The 21320-nt window shown below is 38.4% G+C and overlaps 1 protein-coding gene across 1 annotated transcript; it reads left to right on the top strand.

Moving 5' to 3' along the window:
* The first annotated feature begins 8148 nt into the window (after positions 1-8148).
* Positions 8149-20906, top strand: LOC122563095 (ras-related protein Rab-29-like). The gene is made up of 5 exons (XM_043716523.2): positions 8149-8558; positions 13677-13748; positions 16045-16226; positions 18087-18208; positions 18599-20906. The coding sequence occupies exons 1-5, from the start codon at positions 8438-8440 to the stop codon at positions 18720-18722; spliced, it is 621 nt and encodes a 206-aa protein (XP_043572458.1). The 5' UTR covers positions 8149-8437; the 3' UTR covers positions 18723-20906.
* Positions 20907-21320: the final 414 nt, after the last annotated feature.

Here is a 21320-nt window from a genome sequence, read left to right as displayed (position 1 = left end):
TTTATTTTAATCTTTGCCTTTTATTTTCCTCTGCTACTTTTGAGTGTGCTACCTAGACACTTAACAATTATTACAATAACTTCTGGAGTGTCTGGCATCAGAAATCATAATGTGTAAATCACTCCAGTGTATTTTGTGTCATCACTAGGCAGTCCAAGCGTAACTTGTTTTAGGTTTCCAAGGTTTTTGTGGAGATATATGTTGGAATTCATGACGTTTCTTTTACCTTGCAATTTCCTGCATCTCGTTTTAAAATGATGTATATTAGAAAGTATTCTATTGCTGTCCAACAATATGCATCTTCCAGCAAGACTCAATGAAGGGTAATCATGTACCGAAACCTGGCTGAAATTTTTTTTGCAGCATCCTTCTTGCTAGCAGGATTGAGTTAGCATAGATCGGATACTGAATATAGGCATTCTGGTTTTTAAAGGTTAATGCTACACTAGGCAACAAGTATCCAACTTATGCCAGTGGGGAAATTGCTTATGTTGTTTTGGAAAACTCATCAATATTGCTGGTGGGGTGGGGTGGGGCGGGACGGAAACACAAAACAAAAAGCAGACACTGGTTGTGACATTGGTAGGAATATGATTTCAACAGTGGGAGAAAGCCGCTAGGTTTGCTAATCATACACTACAATTTCAAGGAGGTTGAAGTACAACGTGAATAAAACTGGTTGCACAGATTTGTTTTGGAGATCAGCTCTACATATCGGAGTTGCTCTTTTCAGTCTGTCTCACTAAACAGATGGGCATGGTAAATAATTTACAAAAAGCACAAATTCATTATTGAGTCCTGATTGCTATGTAGCAATAAGAACTATTCCAATCAGAAGATCTTCATAGTAGTTTTGAGGAGTCCCAATGTGCTGTGGAACAATGCATCATAATGTCTAATTTTGTCCAGATGATCTTTGTTGGTTTTCTAATGTAAATATCACATCCTGGAATTCCCTCCCTAATAGCATTGTGGGTCTACCTACAGCACATGGACTGCAGTGATTCAAGAAGGAAGCTTGTCACCATCTTCTCAAGGCAATAAATACTGGATCAGCAAGATGCTCAGATCCTGTGGGAGCAAAAATAATGTCTTGAAAATAAATGACATCTGAAATCTAAAGTTAACACTTTTGGTTCAGCTTTTTTTTTAAAATCTGAAATGGGACAGGAGGATACAGAATTTCTAAATGTTAACATCTTCCTATTTAAAACTGCCAGTATACATTTACAGTGGGTCCTCACCGTTCAAGGATGCAAGTTTCAGAAAAGTCTGGTAAATAGCAAAAGAATTAAAAAACAGGGATTTGTTTCCTAATGAATGGATCTTTGGCAACATGCAAAATACTGTCAGAATAATTAAGCTGAACGAATGGTGAAAATTGTTCCCTCGTAAAGTAGGGGAATATGCAAAATAAAGAATTTTGGGCCAACGAATAGAGCTAACCCCCAGCGAACCCTTTAACATTACATGGTGTATGATAGGGGCATTACACGTTCGACACTGAGCTACATCAGGTTGGATGATCAAACTTTTGGTCAGAAGTACACTTGAGTTTCATAAAGCTAGAGAAATGGAGAGTTGAGTGTTCAAGAGGTGAGAATGAAAGAGCTTTATACGTCATAGAATTGTAGGCCAGGAAATTACAGGAGAAGAGAAAGGATGAGGCCATTGGCTGATTTCAAGAGAAGGTTGAAAAACGTAGAGGTTAACAATCACACAACACCAGGTTATAGTCCAACAGGTTTATTTGGAAGCACTAGCTTTTTGAGCGCTGCTCTTTCATCAGGTGGTTGTGGAGAATAAAATTGTAAGACACAGAATTTATAGCAAAAGTTTACTGATGTAACTGAAATTATATGTTAAAAAAGACGGATCGTTTGTTAAGTCTCTCATCTTTTAGAATGACCATGTTTCATTCAGTTCTTTCATATGCAAATTCCAGAGCTTTTTATAAAGTTATATTTTTAAGTGAACTTTAACAATGTCAGCTCAGATAATGCATTGAAGGTGTGAGGTGCTCTGTGTGAGGCTGTCTGCCCCAACATTTGGACTGATTCTATTTCTAAAAAAGGGATTTTACAGAATCTTAAATGAATTCATGCAGTTTTTGAGCAAAATAAAATGTAATTCTGCAAGTACAAGTTCACCCCACAAACTTATATGTGTGTGTGTCGGGTGGAGGTGTGTGAGTGTAAAGGGGTATAGATTTGTGAGAGGTTGCATGTGTGTGGAAGTCTGGGAGCATTTTGAGAGAGGGTCTGTAGGAGTTTGTGTATGTGTGTCAGAGAGAGAGTGTGTAATGCAATGGAGTCACCTGTAGTGTGACATGAACCCAAGGTACCAGTTGAGGACATCCCCATGGGTACCAAACTTCACTATCAGCCTCTGACCCTCCAACTCAGCACCATCCTATTGAACAATTCCACCTGTCCATCTTCCTTCCCACCCATCCACTCCACTCTCTGCTCTGAGATGTCACCATCATAGAGTCATAGAGATGTACAGCATGGAAACAGACCCTTCGGTCCAACCCGTCCACGCTGACCACATATCCCAACCCAATCTAGTCCCACCTGCCAGCATCCAGCCTATATACCTCCAAACCCTTCCTATTCATATACCCATCCAAATGCATCTTAAATGTTGCAATTATACTAGCCTCCACCATGTCCTCTGGCAGCTCATTCCATACACGTACCACCCTCTGCATGAAAATGTTGCCCCTTAGGTCTCTTTTATATCTTTCCCCTCTCACCCTAAACCTATGCCCTCCAGTTCAGGACTCCCCGACCCCAGGGAAAAGACTTTGTCTATTTATCCTATCCATGCCCCTCATAATTTTGTAAACCTCTAAGGTCACCCCTCCGCCTCTGACGCTCCAGGGAAAACAGCCCCAGCCTGTTCAGCTTCTCCTTATAGCTCAAATCCTCCAACCCTAGCAACATCCTTGTAAATCTTTTCTGAACCCTTTCAAGTTTTACATCTTTCCAATAGGTAGGAGACCAGAATTGCACGCAATATTCCAACAGTGGTCTAACCAATGTCCTGTACAGCTGCAACATGACCTCCCAACTCCTGTCCATAATACTCTGACCAATAAAAGAAAGCATACCAAACACCACCTTCACTATCCTATCTACCTGCGACTCCACTTTCAAGGAGCTATGAACCTGCACTCCAAGGTCTCTTTGTTCAGCAACACTTCTTAGGACCTTACCATTAAGTGTAAAAGTCTTGCTAAGATTTGCTTTCCCAAAATGCAGCACCTCGCATTTATCTGAATTAAACGCCATCTGTCACTTCTCAGCCCATTGGCCCATCTGGTCAAGATCCTGTTGTAATCTGAGGTAACCCTCTTCGCTGTCCACTACACCTCCAATTTTGGTGTCACCTGCAAACTTACTAACCATATCTCTTATGCTCGCAATCAAATCATTTATATAAATGTCAAAAAGTCGAGGACACAGCACATATCCTTGTGGCACTCCACTGGTCACAGGTCCCCAGTCTGAAAAACAACCCTCCACCACCACCCTCTGTCTTCTACCTTTGAGCCCGTTCTATATCCACATGGCTAGTTCTTCCTGTATTCCGTGAGATCGAACCTTGCTAACCAGTCTACCATGGGGAACCTTGTCGAACGCCTTTCTGAAGTCCATATAGATCACATCTGCCACTCTGCCCTCATCAATCTGCTTTGTTACTTCTTCAAAAAACTCAATCAAGTTTGTGAGACATGATTTCCCACACACAAAGCCATGTTGGCTATCTCTAATCAGTCCTTGCCTTTCCAAATACACATACATCCTGTCCTTCAGGATTCCCTCCAACAACTTGCCCACCACCGATCTCAGGCTCACTGGTCTATAGTTCCTTGGCATATCCTTACTACCCTTCTTAAACAGTGGCACCACGTTAGCCAACCTCCAGTCTTCTGGCACCTCACCTGTGACTATCGATGTTATAAATATCTCAGCAAGAGGCTCAGCAATCACTTCTCCAGCTTCCCACAGAGTTCTAGGGTACACCTGATCAGGTCCTGACTATTTATCCACTTTTATGCGTTTCAAGACATCCAGCACTTCCTCCTCTGTAATATAGACATTTGCAAAATGTCACCATCTATTTCCCTACAGTTTATATCTTCCATACCCTTTTCCACAGTAAATACTGATGCAAAATACTCATGTCGTATCTTCCCCCATTTTTCTGCGGCTCCACACAAAGGCCACCTTGCTGATCTTTGAGGGGCCCTATTCTCTCCCTAGTTATCCTTTTGTCCTTAATGTATTTGTAAAAACCCTTTGGATTCTCCTTAATTGTATTTGCCAAAGCTATCTCATGTCCCCATCTTGCCCTCCTGATTTCCCTCTTAAGTATACTCCTACTGCCTTTATACTCTTCTCAGGATTCACTCGATCTATCTTGTCTATACCTGATGTATGCTTCCTTCTTTTTCTTAACCAAACCCTCAATTTCTTTAGTCATCCAGCATTCCCTATACCGACCAGCCTTTCCTTTCACCCTGACAGGAATATACTTCTCTGGATTCTCGTTATCTAATTTCTGAAGGCTTCCCATTTTCCAGCCATCCCTTTACCTGCGATCATCTGCCCCCAATCAGCTTTTGAAAGTTCTTGCCTAATACCATCAAAATTAGCCTTTCTCCAATTTAGAACTTCAACTTTTAGTTCTGGTCTATCTTTTCCATCACTATTTTAAATCTAATGGAATTATGGTCGCTGGCCCCAAAGTGCTGCCCCACTGACTCCTCAGTCACCTGCCCTGCCTTATTTCCCAAGAGTAGGTCAAGTTTTGCACCTTCTCTAGTACGTACATCCACATACTGAATCAGAAAATTTTCTTGTACACACTTAACAAATTCCTCTCCATCTAAACCCTTAACACTTTGGCAGTCCCAGTCTATTTTTGGAAAGTTAGAATCCCCTACCATAACCACCATATTATTCTTACAGATAGCTGAGATCTCCTTACAAGTTTATTTCTCAATTTCCCTCTGACTATTAGGGGGTCTATAATTCAATCCCAATAAGGTGATCATCCCTTTCTTATTTCTCAGTTCCACCCAAATAACTTCCCTGGATCTATTTCTGGGAATATCCTCCCTCAGCACAGCTGTAATGCTATCCCTTATCAAAAACACCACTCCCTCTCCTCTCTTGCCTCCCTTTCTATCCTTCCTGTAGCATTTGTATCCTGGAACATTAAGCTGCCAGTCCTGCCCATCCCTGAGCCATATTTCTGTAATTGCTAGGATATCCCAGTCCCATGTTCCTAACCATGCCCTGAGTTCATCTGCCTTCCCTGTTAGGCCCCTTGCATTGAAATAAATGCAGTTTAATTTATTAGTCCTACCTTGTCCCTGCCTGCCCTGACTGTTTAACTCGCTTCTGTTCTCTACTGTACCAGTCTCAGATTGATCTCTTTCCTCATCATCTCCCTGGGACCCCCCACCTTACTGGTTAAAATCCTCCCGAGCAGCTCTGTTCCTGCCAGTATATTTGTCCAATTTAGATGCAATCCGTCCTTCTTTTACAGGTCACTCACTTCTACCCAAAAGAGATTCCAATGATCCAAAAATGTGAATCCTTCCCCCGTACATCAGCTCCTCAGCCATGCATTCATCTGCTCTATCCCCCTATTCCTGCCCTCACTAGCTCGTAACACCAGGAGTAATCCAGGTATTACTACTCTCGAGGACCTCCTTTTTAAATTCCGATCCAACTCTCTGTAATCTCCCTTCAGAATCTCAACCTTTTCCTTTCCTATATCGTTGGTTCCAATGTGGACAATGACCTCTTTCTGGCCCCTCTCCCCCTTGAGAACATTCTGCACTCTCTTGGAGACATCCTTGATCCTGGCACCAGGAAAGCAACACATCATTCTGATTTTTCGTGGCTGGCCACTTCGGACTAGAGAGTCCCCTAACATAATTGATCTCTTGGAACTTGACGAATCCATCGTTGCATTAGAGCCAGTCTCAATACCAGAAACTCTTTCATAAGGTCAGAAGTGGGGATGTACACTGATGATTGCTCAAAATTCCGCACTATTCATGAGACCTCAGATACTGAAGCAGTCTATGTTCATATGCAATACAGACAATCTCCCGACTTGAGCTGAAAAGTGGTAAATAACATTCTTGCCTCACAAATACCAGACAATGACCATCTCCAATAAGAGACCATCTAAACAGTACCCCTTAACATTCAATGACATTACCATCACTGAATTTCCACTAACAACAGTCTGGGTTGCGATATATGGACTAGCCATATAAGAGTCGCAGAGTTGTACAGCACGATAACAGACCCTTCAGTCCAACCCATCCATGCCAACCAGATATCCTAAATTAATCTAGTCCCACTTTCCAGCATTTGGCCCATATCCATCTAAACACTTCCTTTTCACGTACCCATACAAATGCTTTTTAAATTGTTGTAATTGTATAAATTAAATGACAATAAGATCAAGTCAGAGGCAAGGAATACTGCAGCAAGTAACTCACCTCCTGACTCCCCAAAGACTCTGCACCATCTACTAGTCAAGAGTGTGATGAAATACTCCCCATTTGCCTGGATGGGTGCAGCTCCAACAATACTCAAGAAGCTTGACACCATCCAGGACAAAGCCAACTGCTTGATTGGCATCATATCTACAAACATCTGCCACTGATGTTCAGCAACATAGTGTACACTATCTACAAGTTACACTGCAGAAGTTCACCAAGAATCCTTGGACAGCATTTTCCAAATCTATGCCCACTTTCATCTAGCAGGACAGGGGCAGGAGATACATCGGAAGACCACCAGTTGCAAGTGCCCCTCCAAGCCACTCACAATCCTGAATTGAAAACATATCATCCTTCCTTCATTGTTGCTGGGTCAAACCCTGGAATTCCTTCCCAAATAACATTGTGGCTCTATCTACAGCACGTGGACTATAGTGATTCAAGATGACAGCTTACCACCACCTTTTTAAAGGTAATCAGGGATGGGCAATAAATACTGGCCAGCTAGTGGTAGCCATGATCCACAAGAGAATGAATCGTAAAAAAATAACAAAGACGTTTTTATAAAGCAGAATAGTGAGGTGGGGAGGTTAAGGAAGATAATGCCAGAACATGAGGCTTCATAAATAAAGGCACCGTGCCAACGGTAAAGTGTTTAAATTCAGGGATGCCAGGCTTAAGAAGGTTGTGGAGGTAATGAGGAGTTAAACCGCATGGAGGGATTTGAAAACACGTTTGGAAACTAGATGCATGAAGCAAATTCGGAAAGGATAAAAGGAAACAAAATTATTGCCACAAGTTCACTGACGCATAAGGATTGCATGCTGACATTCCTTTGGCTTAATGAATCGAGGTAACAAGGATGTACTTTCCTGACTCAATTGCGAAGACAGGAAACACAGCTATTATGTGTTCCTCTGATCATATTCACTGAAATCATATGGTTATGCACAGACAAATATATTTAAATAGAAAGCAACTTAACGCTTCATGGATGTACCTGTAGGAGGCTGGAAGAACACAGCATCAGCGGGTGGAGAAGTCGATGTTACGGATGTAACACTTCTTGATTGCTGTCTTCTTCCTGCCTCCTGCCTTTCTACTTTGGAATCCAGCATCTGCAGGTTTTTTTTGTCTCATAGGTGCACCTGATTTTTGCAGGATGAGATTACATGGGAATTTCTATTCTTCCCACTACTGATTAGGAATTTGACTTTTGATTAGCTCATGTGCCTGATGTAACTTTTCCCCCCAATGGCATTCAGTCACAATATGTTTATGCAATCACTTCAAACAGGGGATAACAAAGAGAAGCTGGTGCAAAAAAAAAACCTGGAACTAACAAATGCAACCAACAACTCGCTTTGCACGATCTGATCTGCAACATCTGCACGCCTGACTTTCTCCTACGCCATTCATTCAGGCAGAGTGCAATACCCGCGACAGCCAGCGGCGGGGCTCATTCCCCACCGCTCCCTCCTTCCAACCCAGCCGGCGCGGTGACTGTTGGGAGCTGTAGTTCCCCCGGTCAGTGGGTGTGGCAGCTCTACGTCTCGCCTGTCGGGTGGCGGACTACGATTCCCAGGGAGCACCGGCAACACGTGACCGCCCTCCAAGGTGCGAGCGGAAAATTTACAACGCGTCCCGTCAAAAACAGAAAAAAAAAGGGCAAACGTACCGAGGGAGTCGCGACATCGTTTGTTTTGAGTTATTATTTCTCCCCTCCCCCCCCCCCGGGTGTAGGGATGTGAAGTTGAGTGGTGGACGTGGTTCCAGTCGCTGGTGTAAAAAGGCGGGGGCAGGGAGGAGCGGGAGGCGATGTTGTCTCCAGGGCCTCAAGGAGGATGTTCATGACGAGCTTCTGTTGCTACATCTTCCTTTAGTCAGTGTCCCCTCTGCACCATGGCGAATGATTACCTGTTCAAGGTGCTGGTTATTGGGGACTGCACGGTGGGCAAAACCTCCCTGGTGCAGCGATACGCCAACGACAGCTTCAGTAAGAACTACAAATCCACGGTGGGAGGTAAGTGTGTGAGTTTTATTTTTGTTGCTGCAGTGAGGTGGACGGATGAGTTCTTAATTTCCAAACAATGTCTGTCTCTGTGTGTGTCTGAAGGTTTTTATTGTAAATCTCTCTCTCTGTCACACAACTTGGTCTTTTCTCCAATTACACTCGAGTACTGCGGTTGCTTCAAGTCTGAAAATAAAAACACTTTATTATCTGGGAGAAACTCATCGGGTCTTGGCATCTGTTGACTGACTGAGCAATGCTTAACGTTTCGAGTCCCTACACTTTTTTTTTTATTTTACAGATCTCGCCAGGCCTGCTGAGTTTCTCCCAGTAGGTTCTGGTCTTTGTTTCATGACAATAGCTTACTTAATTATCTTTTTGTAAATTGGTAACGTGTAAAGCTCTTCGGTCCTGGGTTTTCTTTTGATTTGTCTCTGTCTCTGGGCACCGTCCCTCTCTTACGAGGTCCACTCTTTCCACTACCTACCAACTACCACACCTCTACCAAAAGAAAAGGCAGAATAAATTCCGTTTCCCAGCTGCTTTTAGTTGTGACAAAGGGTCACTGGATTCGAAACATTAACCTGAGTACACGTGACAATAAATCTCTATTGTATTCTCAAGTACTTTCAGTTTTTTTGTTTCTTTCCTGGCTTAATGTCTTTTTGTAACTGTCTTAGTTTTTTTTTTAACACTTTGAAGGAGGGTAACACTTTATTTCTGAAGCTTAGTAACTTTCCGTACCAGTCTGATTATATTATGTAATACAGAACAAAACCACTATTCCTAATGTGTGAGCTTATTGGGCTGTCAAATTAGACAGCACTGTTCTTCCTCTTTTTTGGCATATTTTCAATTCCCATTTTAAATGTTACTGTTAAATCTAGTCCCACTATCCATTTTAAGCAGTTATTCCAGATATTATAACAAAATAAACAACTTCTAAATCTTTTCAAGTTGTTGGCCTTTCTGCTAGTGGGAATAATTTTAATTATGCTAAAAAATTCTCATGATGTTTTGAACCTTGAGTTAATAATATGATTAATTAAAAATGTAAAACTTACTGTCACTTTTGTAAACTTGCATTGTCTTTAAATTAGGTGTATAGAAGCTTAAAGTGCAGATGGAACCATATCATCTTCAAAGATTCACTTTAATGCCTACATTAGCAAAAAAAAAACAATTTTCACCTGTATCAATGAAACTAAGTTTTAAACAATTTCCTGCTAATTGTCTTCTCTCATGACTTGGGATTTAATAATTTTATTCCCTTTCTGCCCAGACCTGTCTCTTACTCCTGTCCTCAATTGAGTTAAGGTATTTGGAACAAAATCATTATCTTGCAAATCTTGTACTTTTATCATTTGTCATTTCATAAGATTGATTAAACAACTTGAGTTGCATTCTGGAAGTGAAAGTCTGCAAATATAATAAAAGAACAGGTGAGATAGTTGCTTCTAAATAAGTTGGGGTTGAGTGTGTGGTGCTGGAAAAGCAGAGCAGGTCAGGCAGGATCCGAGGAGCAGGAGAATCTATGTTTCAGGCATAAGCCCTTCATCGGACTTCTGAAAAGTTGCATGCTAATCTCTGCTTTGAAAACGGAGCTATTTTTCTTGGGCTTTGTTTTTCCTTGTAGGAAAAAAAAGTTAAAATGCCAAGTTTGTTCTTGTTAACCTGCACTTTTTTTGTCAAAAATAAAATGGAGCATGGCTTTGTGATTAGTATACTGATTGCTGTAGTGTATTTAATGACTTATGAATTCTGTACTAATTAACTCCTACTCAACTATTGAAGAATTTTAACCATAAGCATTCCAGATTGATAACCAATGAGTAAGCAGTTACTGGTAGTTTCCTTGGTAGACTACTATATTGTGCACTGTACCAAGTATGGAACTGATGGAAATTACTTGTCTGTCATGATTAACTGTAGGTTTTTAAGAATGTGAGCTATGTTTCAGCTGAATTAAGTTGCTAATGACTAGAATTATGCTTTTACACAATATGTGGGCAGAGCTACATTTGAGGAAATGGTTTTGAAGATTCAGTTAGGTTTTGACACTTTATTTATTTTTGAGTAGGGAGAAATGGGTGAAAGAGAAGCTTAATTGAACACAGTTGAGCAAAATAAGAACCTTAAGTTTTTTTTTTTATTCAGTTCATAAGGGCCATAATTCTGCAACAGGTATCTCTTTAAAATCTACTTAAAGCAGTTGGGGATGGGGAGTGAAGTTAGGCTAAATTGTTAACTTGCATTTGAGGATGTGGTTGACAGTTTCACAAAATATCACGTCTGATAACTAAAATTATGAGATTTGCAGTTTGGAGAAGCAGTTGAACTGATTGGAAAAATGTGGGTTAATTTGAAAGCATGTGTACTGCACTACCAAATCTAAGCTGACAATTTCATAACGGAGTCACCCTATTTTGTAAGAAGCTCTAGATTTTGTCTTAACAAACACACTGTTTTGTAATTTGTTTATGGTTGACATGTTTTTCTGTTGCCTGTAGTTCTCACTTTATCCTCCAAGAAGTGGAGGTGCCAGTGTTGGACTGGGGTGGACAAAGTTTTTAAAAATCATTACACCAGTTATAGTCCAAGTTTATTTGAAGTACAAGCTTTGAGTGCTGCTCCTTCATCAGCTGGTGTGGTGATTTTTAACTTTTTTTATTTTCAAGGAATTCCACTTGTCTTGGCATCTTTGTAATTAAGTTCCTTTTACATCCCCAGAAATAGAAGTAGTTCTGATTGTATCAAAGCACGGTAGTTCTCCAAGTCATTTTAACAAGAGAATTTAAAACTGAATAAACAGCTACTCTAACCTCAATGTGTTGTAGCTTAATGATCTTTGATCTTTTTGTACTTTTTTGTGAGCGCTGCAACAACTGCTACTGCTGGTTTTGTTTCAGAAAAACCTACTTCACATGGGCTGTATTTTAAAATCTACCTGCCTCTCTCTCAACAGTTTTGCAGCCAATAAGGCACTTAAGGTCACATGGATACTTCTGCCAATTTTTTCATGTCCATCAAAGATGGGCATTCTTCAGTTCTCAAGTAAGGCATAGGGTTTGAACTGAATGAAATTTAGATGGAATTTCCTTTAATGGAAAGAAGGAAAAAAAGCAAACTGCAAACAAATGCATAATCTGCCTTTGTCCTGTTTATTTCTGTGCTCAAAGCTTTAACTTTCCTCTGTCCAGGTGCTGAATATTAAAGTTGAGTCTCAAATATTATTTCTCTCATGGAAATGTACTTGACTTTTTTAATCAAGTGCAACTGATGTCAGAAGTACAATAGGATGTTCAGTTATCAGTATTTAAACAATTACCTTGGTTAACTCCCTCCCTGGACTTAGCCAGATTTTGAGGGTCCAAGTGCTACTCTAAATTGAGCAAATCGAGAATGATACTTCAAACCAGCATGGAAGAAAATTTTCTGCAGGAACTGCAGTTTTTACACGTTAGGCCGGCCTTTGGTTTAAGCAATCTTCTTGGATAAAACTCTTCTTACAGCAGAAAATGTTTTTTGTCACAGTTTATGGGTCTTTGCTTATGCAAATGTAATTCATTAATTATAAACTACTTTGAACTATGGTTAGAAAACAGTTGTGGAAGCATTCATTCTTTCTTCTTTATATTCAATGCTGTACAATTTAAATATACTGGGGTTATAAAATCATGAGGGACACGGATAGGGTGAATGGCAAAGGTCTCTTTTTCCCTAGGGTGGGGTATTTATTTCTCTCTCTCTTTCACAATATTTAATCAATTTTGCACCATACATTAGAGCAATAAACTAAGGCTTTGTGAAAAATACTGCTTGGGATTTGCTTAGACTATGCTACTAAGGCTCAGTCATTATTTGGCTAAAAGGTAAGCTTGATATGTCTTTTTTCTAATAACTGATCAAAATCAAAGATGAGCAGGACTCTTCCCAAATTTTATTCAGACATGATCATGAATGAGATTTTTAATAGGAAAATAGAGACAGCTAGTGGTGCAATAAATGAATCATAGTACACTGACTTTTGTCAGACCTGTTCATTTTATGTACCACAATTCACCTTTTTAATGTTTTCTATACACAATACTTTTAGTATTAGATGCCTATCAATTTATGGACATTAGAATTAAAAAGCTTTTGGAGTGTTTAATCCATTCTACATTGGCTGTTTCACATTAGGTGCTATCTCTGTGGGGAAAGGAAAAACTGAAGTGGCCTATTTTACTTCTGTGGAATCAGAAACAAAATTCCCCTCCCCTCCCCAGACTAAGAACATGTAAAGGCCTTCATTGCCTGGTATTAGTTTTTATCTATTGATAGACCTGAAACAGTTCTTTTGCTTGGGCCATTAATTTTTAGGGAATGCTGCTGTCTTCAGTCTAACCATAGTAATGGCACACCTCTTTAGAGATTAGTAACCTACAATGAACTTGCATTGTTTTTTTGATGTGAGTTTGCACTTTTCCTGATTAGAATTTAATCTGCTGTCATGTCAAGGGAATTATCAGGCATCGTGCAACAAAATTAGCAAGCAGGTAAGTCATAAATTTCACTAAAGGATTCTAACCAGCAGCCACTCGAGAAACCATTGTATTGCATTACTTTTTTTAATTTTTAAACTTTTTTTTCCACTTGGTGAAATAGATCTTGGTGTGTACACAAGGGTTCATGTCTAAGATGAGGGGATCTTGAACCCAGAGCCTCTAGATCAGAGGGAGGTACGTTACCCACCATGCTCTGTCAACTTTAGTGCAGCATTTCTAAAAAGTCAGTGGCACAACATTTAACAAGTTAAACTTTTTCTTCCCTTCGAGGGTATCTTTATTTCCATCAAGAATACCAGGATCAGAGTGGAAGTTTTTCATCAATTCCCTAATGAAATGTTCTGCTCAGGGATTTAAACAGTGTATTCAAACATAGAATCTCTAACAGTAAAACCTGGATTTCTGCACCACTCTGCATGTGTTCAAGTTGCTGTCAGTTTTAAAGTAGTTATGGAAAATGCAGACTGTGTATTTTTGCCATAACAATCAACATCCATGATGTATCTTTGACAGTAATTAGATTTTTGCTAAATTGTTAAATATTTTACAATTGTTTTAGCTATCTTTATTTCATTACTTTCAGTGGACTTTGCTTTGAAGATTATACAGTGGTCTGACTCGGAGACTGTTCGACTCCAGCTTTGGGATATTGCTGGTAAAAGCTTATTTTTTTTTTGCATTCAACCAGAAACTGTTGAAACTTACAGCAGAGACTGGTTTTAAAGAATACATATCTATATTTGTCTTGGTTGAAATATTTGTACAAGTAAACATAATGAGTTGATTTGGAAAAATAGTACAACACTTGTTCAAAATAGTTCACTTTATATATTAATGATCTGGACATAGGGACTGGGGGCATTTTGGCAAAGTTAGATATAGTACTGACGAGGTTGGAAGGCTACAGAAAGACTTCCACATTTTAGGAGAGTGGTCTAAGCAATGGCTGAAATTGAATGTGAGCAAATGTGAGGCCTTGCACTTTGGCAGGGGGAAAGAACACAGGAATGGACTATTTCTAAACAGTAGGAAAACTCATAAAGCCAAAGTACAAAGGGATCTGGGAGTATTAGTCCAGGATTTTCTAAAGTGACTTGCAGGTTGAGTCCATGGTTAAGAAAGCAAATATAATGTTGTCATTTATCTAGAGGGCAGGAATATAAAAGCAGTGACATGCTTCTGAGACTTTATAAAAAAAAGCTCTGGTTAGGCCCCATTTAGAATACTGTCCAGTTTTGGGCCCAACACCTCCAGGAAGGACATACTGGCACTGGAGTGTGTCCAGCAGAGATTCACATGGATGATCCCTAGAATGGTAGGCCCAACATATGAACAGCTGAGGATCCTGGGATTATATTCATTAGAGTTTAGAAGATTTGAGAGGAGATCTAAAAGAAACTTACAAGAGAATTCATGGCTTAGAAAGGGTGGACTCTGGGAAACTGTTTCAGGCAGGGATACTAGGACCCATGGGCACAGCCTTAGAATTAGAGGGGGTCAATTTAGAATGGAAATGAGGAGATCTTTCTTCTACCAGAGTGGGCCTGTGGAATTCATTGCCATGCAGTGCATTGAAGGCTGGGATGTTAAATGTCTTTAAGGCAGAGATTGATAAATTATTGATCTCGCAAGGAATTAAGATATATGGGAAGGTTGTGGGTAAGTGGCATTGAAATGCTCATCAGCCATGATTGGTGGAGTGGACTCGATGGGCCGAAAGGCCTTACTTCCATTCCTATTTCTTATGGTCTTATAACACCAAGCATTGTCGACTACTACCTGGACTGTTAAGTACAGACTTGTAGTACTGCTTTAAATCATGGTAATAGTTCCCCAAGTGAACTGCTTGAGTTTTTCAGTTGGGAAAGAAACATTGGCTACGATTAAAGGACAAATGGTTCTTGTGGAACCCCACGTCATAAAAAGATCTTGCTTTAGAAATAGTGTTAAGTTTTTTGGTGATGTAATCTTATTACTATCAACATATCTTTTAAAAGTTCACACTTTAGAGACTGTGTCCCCAATTCATCAATCACATTACAACAGATTTGCATTAACAAAACATGCATTATAGCAGATAGACCAGTGATCTTGAAAACAAGATTTGTGTTGACAGAAGTAATCGTCTGACAACTATGTAAAGCTTTTTGTCTTGGAAATTGTTAGGGCAATGTGTTTTAACAAAGAAAATGTACATCAGTTGCGCTCATGATATTATTCTCTAGAATTTCTTAAAACTATTCTGGGAACAGGATTACTTCTTTACTTGCACTGATTCTATTCTCAGCACGAAACTGACATGGTAAGACAAAATCAAATAGAAAACAATTACCCCTCTTCAGTTATTTGATTTCTCACCAAATAGAATGAGGCTAAGTATACTAACTTTTTCTATTCTTAACTCCAGGAAAAAAATAGGCCATCAAGCCCGCTGTGCCTTCAATATGATTATAGTTGATTAGAAAATATCATTGCCTTTTTTCCACACAAGCCCTATAACCTTTGACACCATTGATAATCAAAATTTATCAACCTGTACTTAAACTATATATTGTCAGAGCTTCCATAGACTTATGGAGTAGAGACTTTTGCCAAATATGGAAGTGATAAATTTTATATTTTGACCTAGTCAAAAATAACACTTTTCCTGAATGAAAAGACTTGAGTGAGTGATGCAGTAGCTTTTGACAGCAGAACGTTCCACATATCCTTGGACATGCAGCATGTGTTCCCAGTAGCATGTTCAAAGTGAGTTTACTTATTGGTGTCTTTTTAAATAAGAGTTACATACTCCTCTGAACAAATCTATTTGTAGCTTTTTAGGTCGGCAGGTTTTACTGCTTTTATTTTTTTCAAAAGAACAAGATTGCCAAAATACCACAGGAGGTGTAAGGACTATAATTCAGCACCCTCCTTTGTGAATAGTTTATTAATTTTCCTTTTATTTGAAGGCCAAGAACGCTTCACCTCCATGACCAGACTATATTACAGAGATGCAGGAGCATGCATTGTTATGTTTGATGTGACAAATACAGCAACCTTCCGGAATTGCCTCAAATGGAAGCATGATTTGGATAGCAAAGTTGCTTTGGTGGATGGAAGCCCTGTGCCGTGTATTCTTTTGGCAAACAAGGTGAGTTGAAAAAGATTTTATGTAGTAATTGTGCTACAAGAATTTTTTCTTTTTGAAAGAGACATCTAAACTCTTTGGATTGTGATTTGTCTTGAAGCAAACAGATATTGTTCGAAGTTGTATAATGCCTGGATACTAGAAGTATGGCCAGAAACTCTGATTTGAGCATCATTTTCTCCTTAATATCTCCCCAATTCACTTTTTACTATTAAAATGAATGAGCAAGAGCAGAAGATTCAAAGAAGTAGAAGATTCTGAAACTTTTCTCCACGTAATTTTCTCTCAACTCCTTTGCAGAATTCAACCATGATAGTCATAATCTGTAAAGTGAATCTGTTTGCCATAGTTTTTTTTTGACATTACTATTTTTTAATCCTGTTTGAAGCTTTATTCTACACTAAGGTTTAATATTAGCATTTTTAAACAGTGGAAAGAACCTTGGGTACTTAACAACTGAAACTTGTTGGTTTATCAACTTATTTGCATTTAATATTATGGAGAACAACATTGGGAGCACAATCTCATAATTTCAGTTGCATGATCTTTTGAACTTTGAAGAAAACTGTCTTCAATTATATATTTTTTTAAACCAATGTTTTGAGTATTTTAATTTTTTTGGAATAGAAAAAGTTCTGACTATTCAGTTCTCCAGTATTTAAGATTTGTTTGGATCCCTTTAGATCTTTTGTAGCTTTCATTGGCAAGTCCCAAAAGTGTTCAAATCTTTTCTTCAATCTCTGCCAAACAGTTGTCTTATTTCTGATGTGCCTTACAAGGCACCACGTTAAATTACATCTCCCATTCCTGAACCCAGCAGTTTAATTTATTCATAAGCATTTTGTGGTCAATCTGCTTATACAGTTGCTTGCAGCACTTTTTTCTGTGTGGGCTGCTTCCAGGTAGAGTTAAGTAATGTGAATAGAGAGCAGGAACTGCTACCAATCTCCACTAATGTGTAAACATGACTTGCTGCTATTATCTTTTGAAGTAAACATTATCAAAACTAAACAGTTGGACAACATTTTTGCCTGTTTTTTAGTTCAAAATTCAGCTTCAGGTTTTTACATGAATGGATGGTTTTATTCAGTCAGGTTTTTTATTTTTGTCTTGCTGTGTTTTGTATACACACTTGGTTTCTTTTGGCTTTGAGTACATTCATTTGCTGTATAATAACAGCCCAACATGTTGGAGCTCCCCTGGACTGAAAGTTCAGGGTTTATTGTATTGCCCAAAGATGGGCATATGGGAACTTGATGCCATTCTCAACAAATCAGAAAAGGGAACTGCTCTTCCTTTGCACTGTGATTTGAGCAATGTGGTGGTAGATCTTCGTCCCCTTTGCCGAGCAGGTACGTGATCCAAGGAGGCTTGAATTTCAGGAAGACTGTTGGTATTGAATTGAGAAGTGAACTTCATACTAATAAGGAACCACCAGGTGGTGCTACCCTTTTGTGAAACTCTCATCATGAGACAGTACTTTAAACACCATGAACTACAAGAAAAGTTAGCAGCATGATTTAAATGATCTTTGCATTAATTAACATTTTCCAACACCATTTGGGAGGGAAGGGATGAATTAATCTTAATGACCTGGTTCTGAGAACTTTATTTTTAAACTCCATTTTTCCTCCCCCAGCAAAGAAGAAATATTTTCTGCCACTAATAGAAATTCAAGCTTTCATATTTCACCTTCCAATCTAAGTTTTATTTAAATCCTAGTGTTCTAGAAAATGGTACTACTTGCTTTGCTAACATCTATAAAATGAAGCTTCATTTGGATAATGCTTTGTACTTTGAAAGTGGATTTTGTTTTCATGCAGCAATTTTTTTTCTTCCTTTAACCCCCCCCCCCCCCAATAGTGTGACCTATCAGACTGGGCAATCAGCAGAAGTGAGATTGATCTGTTCAGTAAAGAAAACCATTTTGTTGGTTGGATTGAAACGTCAGTGAAAGAAAACAAGAATGTTGCTCAAGCCATGAGGTATGTTGTGGAATAATTCCATTTAAGTTTTTTAAATTTAATAAACTTGCAGGAAATAGCAAATGTTACATTTTGCTGCTTTGAACATCTACAAGGACCGAAGTAGGCAATTCAGTACAACAAACCTGCCCTACTATACACTATTTTTGGTTTATCAAACCCTTCAATACAAACTATGCCAACCTCCTAACCCTGTATGCCATTGGCAATCAAATTCCATCAATCTCTACCTTCAAACATACTCAAATTGAGCTTCCACAGCCCTGTGGGGGATTTCCAAAAGTTCACCTCCCTCTGAGGGAAACAAGTTATGTAATTTATTTAAAATTCATTTTTTAGAATTCTGGACAATTTTTAAAAATTAATGCAAAATTTCACTTTGTTTTTCAGAGTATTAGTGGAGCATTTGATGTCAAAGCCTAATTTGGGACCTCCCAATCAAAACCAAGGGGATTACATTCAATTAAAAGATATGCCAAAAAGTGAACGTCATTGGAATTCAGCATGCTGTTGAAAAATCATAATGCACTACTGTGGACTTTGTATGATCTGTCTTCTAATGCATTTAAGTTAACTAGTTTTTACCAGACAAATTCTGGAGGAGTCATTGCACTATTGTGGTTCTCATTCATGTAAGTTTAATACCTACATTTTTTTGAATATTAAATGAACAGATTTTTTTATCAGAAGCTTTTAAATTGGTTAGTGCCCTAATTCTACACTAAACGAGTTCTTCCTTTATGTAGGAATAAAAATACAACTGGTTAGTTCACTTCCAATAGAAATTGTTAAAGGTATGGACTATTGCAAACTTGGCTTAAATAGTGTACGGTTGACATTTGATATTAATGTGCAAACTCGTCTTTATGATCAAAGGTCTCTAAGAGGGAAAAGTATGAACTGTGCAAGATTTGTGTTTTGGTGATGAACTGTTCGTGTCACAAATGTTTACTTGTGCCAATGCTTCTGTTCCCTATTTTTTGATTTGTTCAGTATTACAATCTGCATAATTCCTTTGCTGTTGTATGGGGTATCCTGTAATGACACGCTTTGCATTAAAAGTAATATATCAGAATTGTATTGCAAACATTTCTCAACAGAAATTTGGCAAATCCTAGGGAATCTATAAACCATTCGATTTGTGTTCTTAATGGTTTTATTAATGTAATATGGCAATATATAATTTCTATTCACTTCTGGAAAGCATCAAATTAGTAATTGTCTAGGCAACAATGATGACATAAGGCTTACAGGAGTTTTCACTTTCTATGACTAAATATTTGTTTGCAGACTTCCTGAAATTCACTTTTGTGAACATAAATATTCAATCCAGAAATACTCCTTTTTAGACCAATAGTGTATTCAAAATTTTTTTGGCCTTTATCACCTAAAATGCAACTCTTGAGAATGAATTACTAATCACATGCTGACATTTGTCATCTCTTTTTGTACCACTGTATAAACCAGTTATTTTGCATGCTGTAGTTCCTAGGCTTGATACCAGTTTAGGAATTTGGCAAACCCTGAATTGGGTTTTTGATTATTGAAAAGAGAAATCTGAATTCTCAGGTAAATAAAGAAGGAATTTTTTTTTAATTGCCTTTTATTTTGTAACTTTTGAGCAATGTCTATTTTTTTGAAATCCTGTCATTTTCTGTATTGTAATTACAATCTTAGTGAATTGTTTCCAATGTTCAAATTTCCTCCATCCTTACACTGTCACAGTGAGCATAGGATTGCCTTTCAGGTCTTTTACCATATGACAATCTGTAATTTTGAGGCTAGTTGCAAGCAAATTCTCAGTAACAATATTTATGCTTTGTGTCCAGCAATCTCCAAACTATAATTTGTGTAGAAAGTCACATTGGGGAAATCTTGCATAATAACATGCACAGTTTGATCAGCTGTAAAACTTTCTGCAATTTGCTAGTTAATAACTGTAAAAGTGTTCTGAATAATTAAACATTTTTATGGTAGCTTTAAAGTTGATTTTTGGGAAATGGAAATTCATATTTCAAATTATAAATCCAACTGGCTTTGAATGCACGTTTGAAATGACGAATACCTGTTTTTGGATGAGACTATGTACCAAATGTTAATCGACAAACTGGAATACCAGGAAGAAGTGATCATATCACTATTTTTATTTTATAAACTCACTTACAATGGTACTTATGCATGGGTTACACAATACTTGTACTTCCCTCACAGCATGCAATTTTAATAGTTGGCACACTAAAAGGAAACATCATGCACGTAATGATTGCAAAGCTCCTTTTTTGAATAGTAAGTTCCCAATATTGCTTATGTCACCTGAGTGTATTGACCATAAATAGAAAGCCCCTTTCTCTGGTTCTGGCAAACTGGATACAATTTAAATTGAGCTGCTTGCTCTCTCTCAACTCTATGCTATACCTAATGTATGTATTGTGAAAGAATGATGTGACCTGTGATTCTAATATAGGACTATAACTCTGACTTTAGTGAAGTGTTTCAACCTTGCAATGTGTGCTGTCATCTTTAACCTCAAACTGCATGCTTGTATTGGTGACTAAGAATGCAATCCTATGACTACCTCATTCTGGTGCCATAAAAAAATTTATAATCAAGTGAATTTCAGGCAGTCATGCACTTGTGGTTTTTGAATTTTTTTATGTGAAATGTAATATATGCAATAAAAACAATTTTATTAAGTGTTCTGACTTTGTGGGATAAAGGTTGAATGCTTTAGACTTTGCTGTGGTTCAAAATCTAATATAATTCAAAAGCCCCTCATGATTTGAGAGGAAATCAAAAACAACAAACTGGGACAATGCAAGATGTTTCTATGCTGTAGTGCCCCAAGGATGGTGGGGAAATGAGAATTCAGCTGTTTTGTATACCACCCTTTATCTGAGTATTTGTTGGGAAAATGAGCTATTTTACTAACTCCTGGGTGTTGCTGAATCTAGAAATGAAGCTTGGTTGTGAAATTTTTTTAGGATGCCTTCAAGATGATAAATTCATTTCCTGATTCCATGGCAATTGAGGGGGAATTTCAAACTTGTTTTTCGGCTTCGAAATGGATAAACAAAAATGAAATTCCATATTTAAGTCACTTTTTTTAAGGTTA

The sequence above is a fragment of the Chiloscyllium plagiosum genome, unplaced genomic scaffold (assembly GCF_037043375.1).
Source record: "Chiloscyllium plagiosum isolate Xiang-an unplaced genomic scaffold, Cpla_swu_hap1 HiC_scaffold_26, whole genome shotgun sequence".
In the NCBI taxonomy this organism is placed as follows: Eukaryota; Metazoa; Chordata; class Chondrichthyes; order Orectolobiformes; family Hemiscylliidae; genus Chiloscyllium; species Chiloscyllium plagiosum.
The sequence above is the reverse complement of the archived record's forward strand: the minus strand, read 5'-3'. Positions and strand labels throughout refer to the sequence as shown.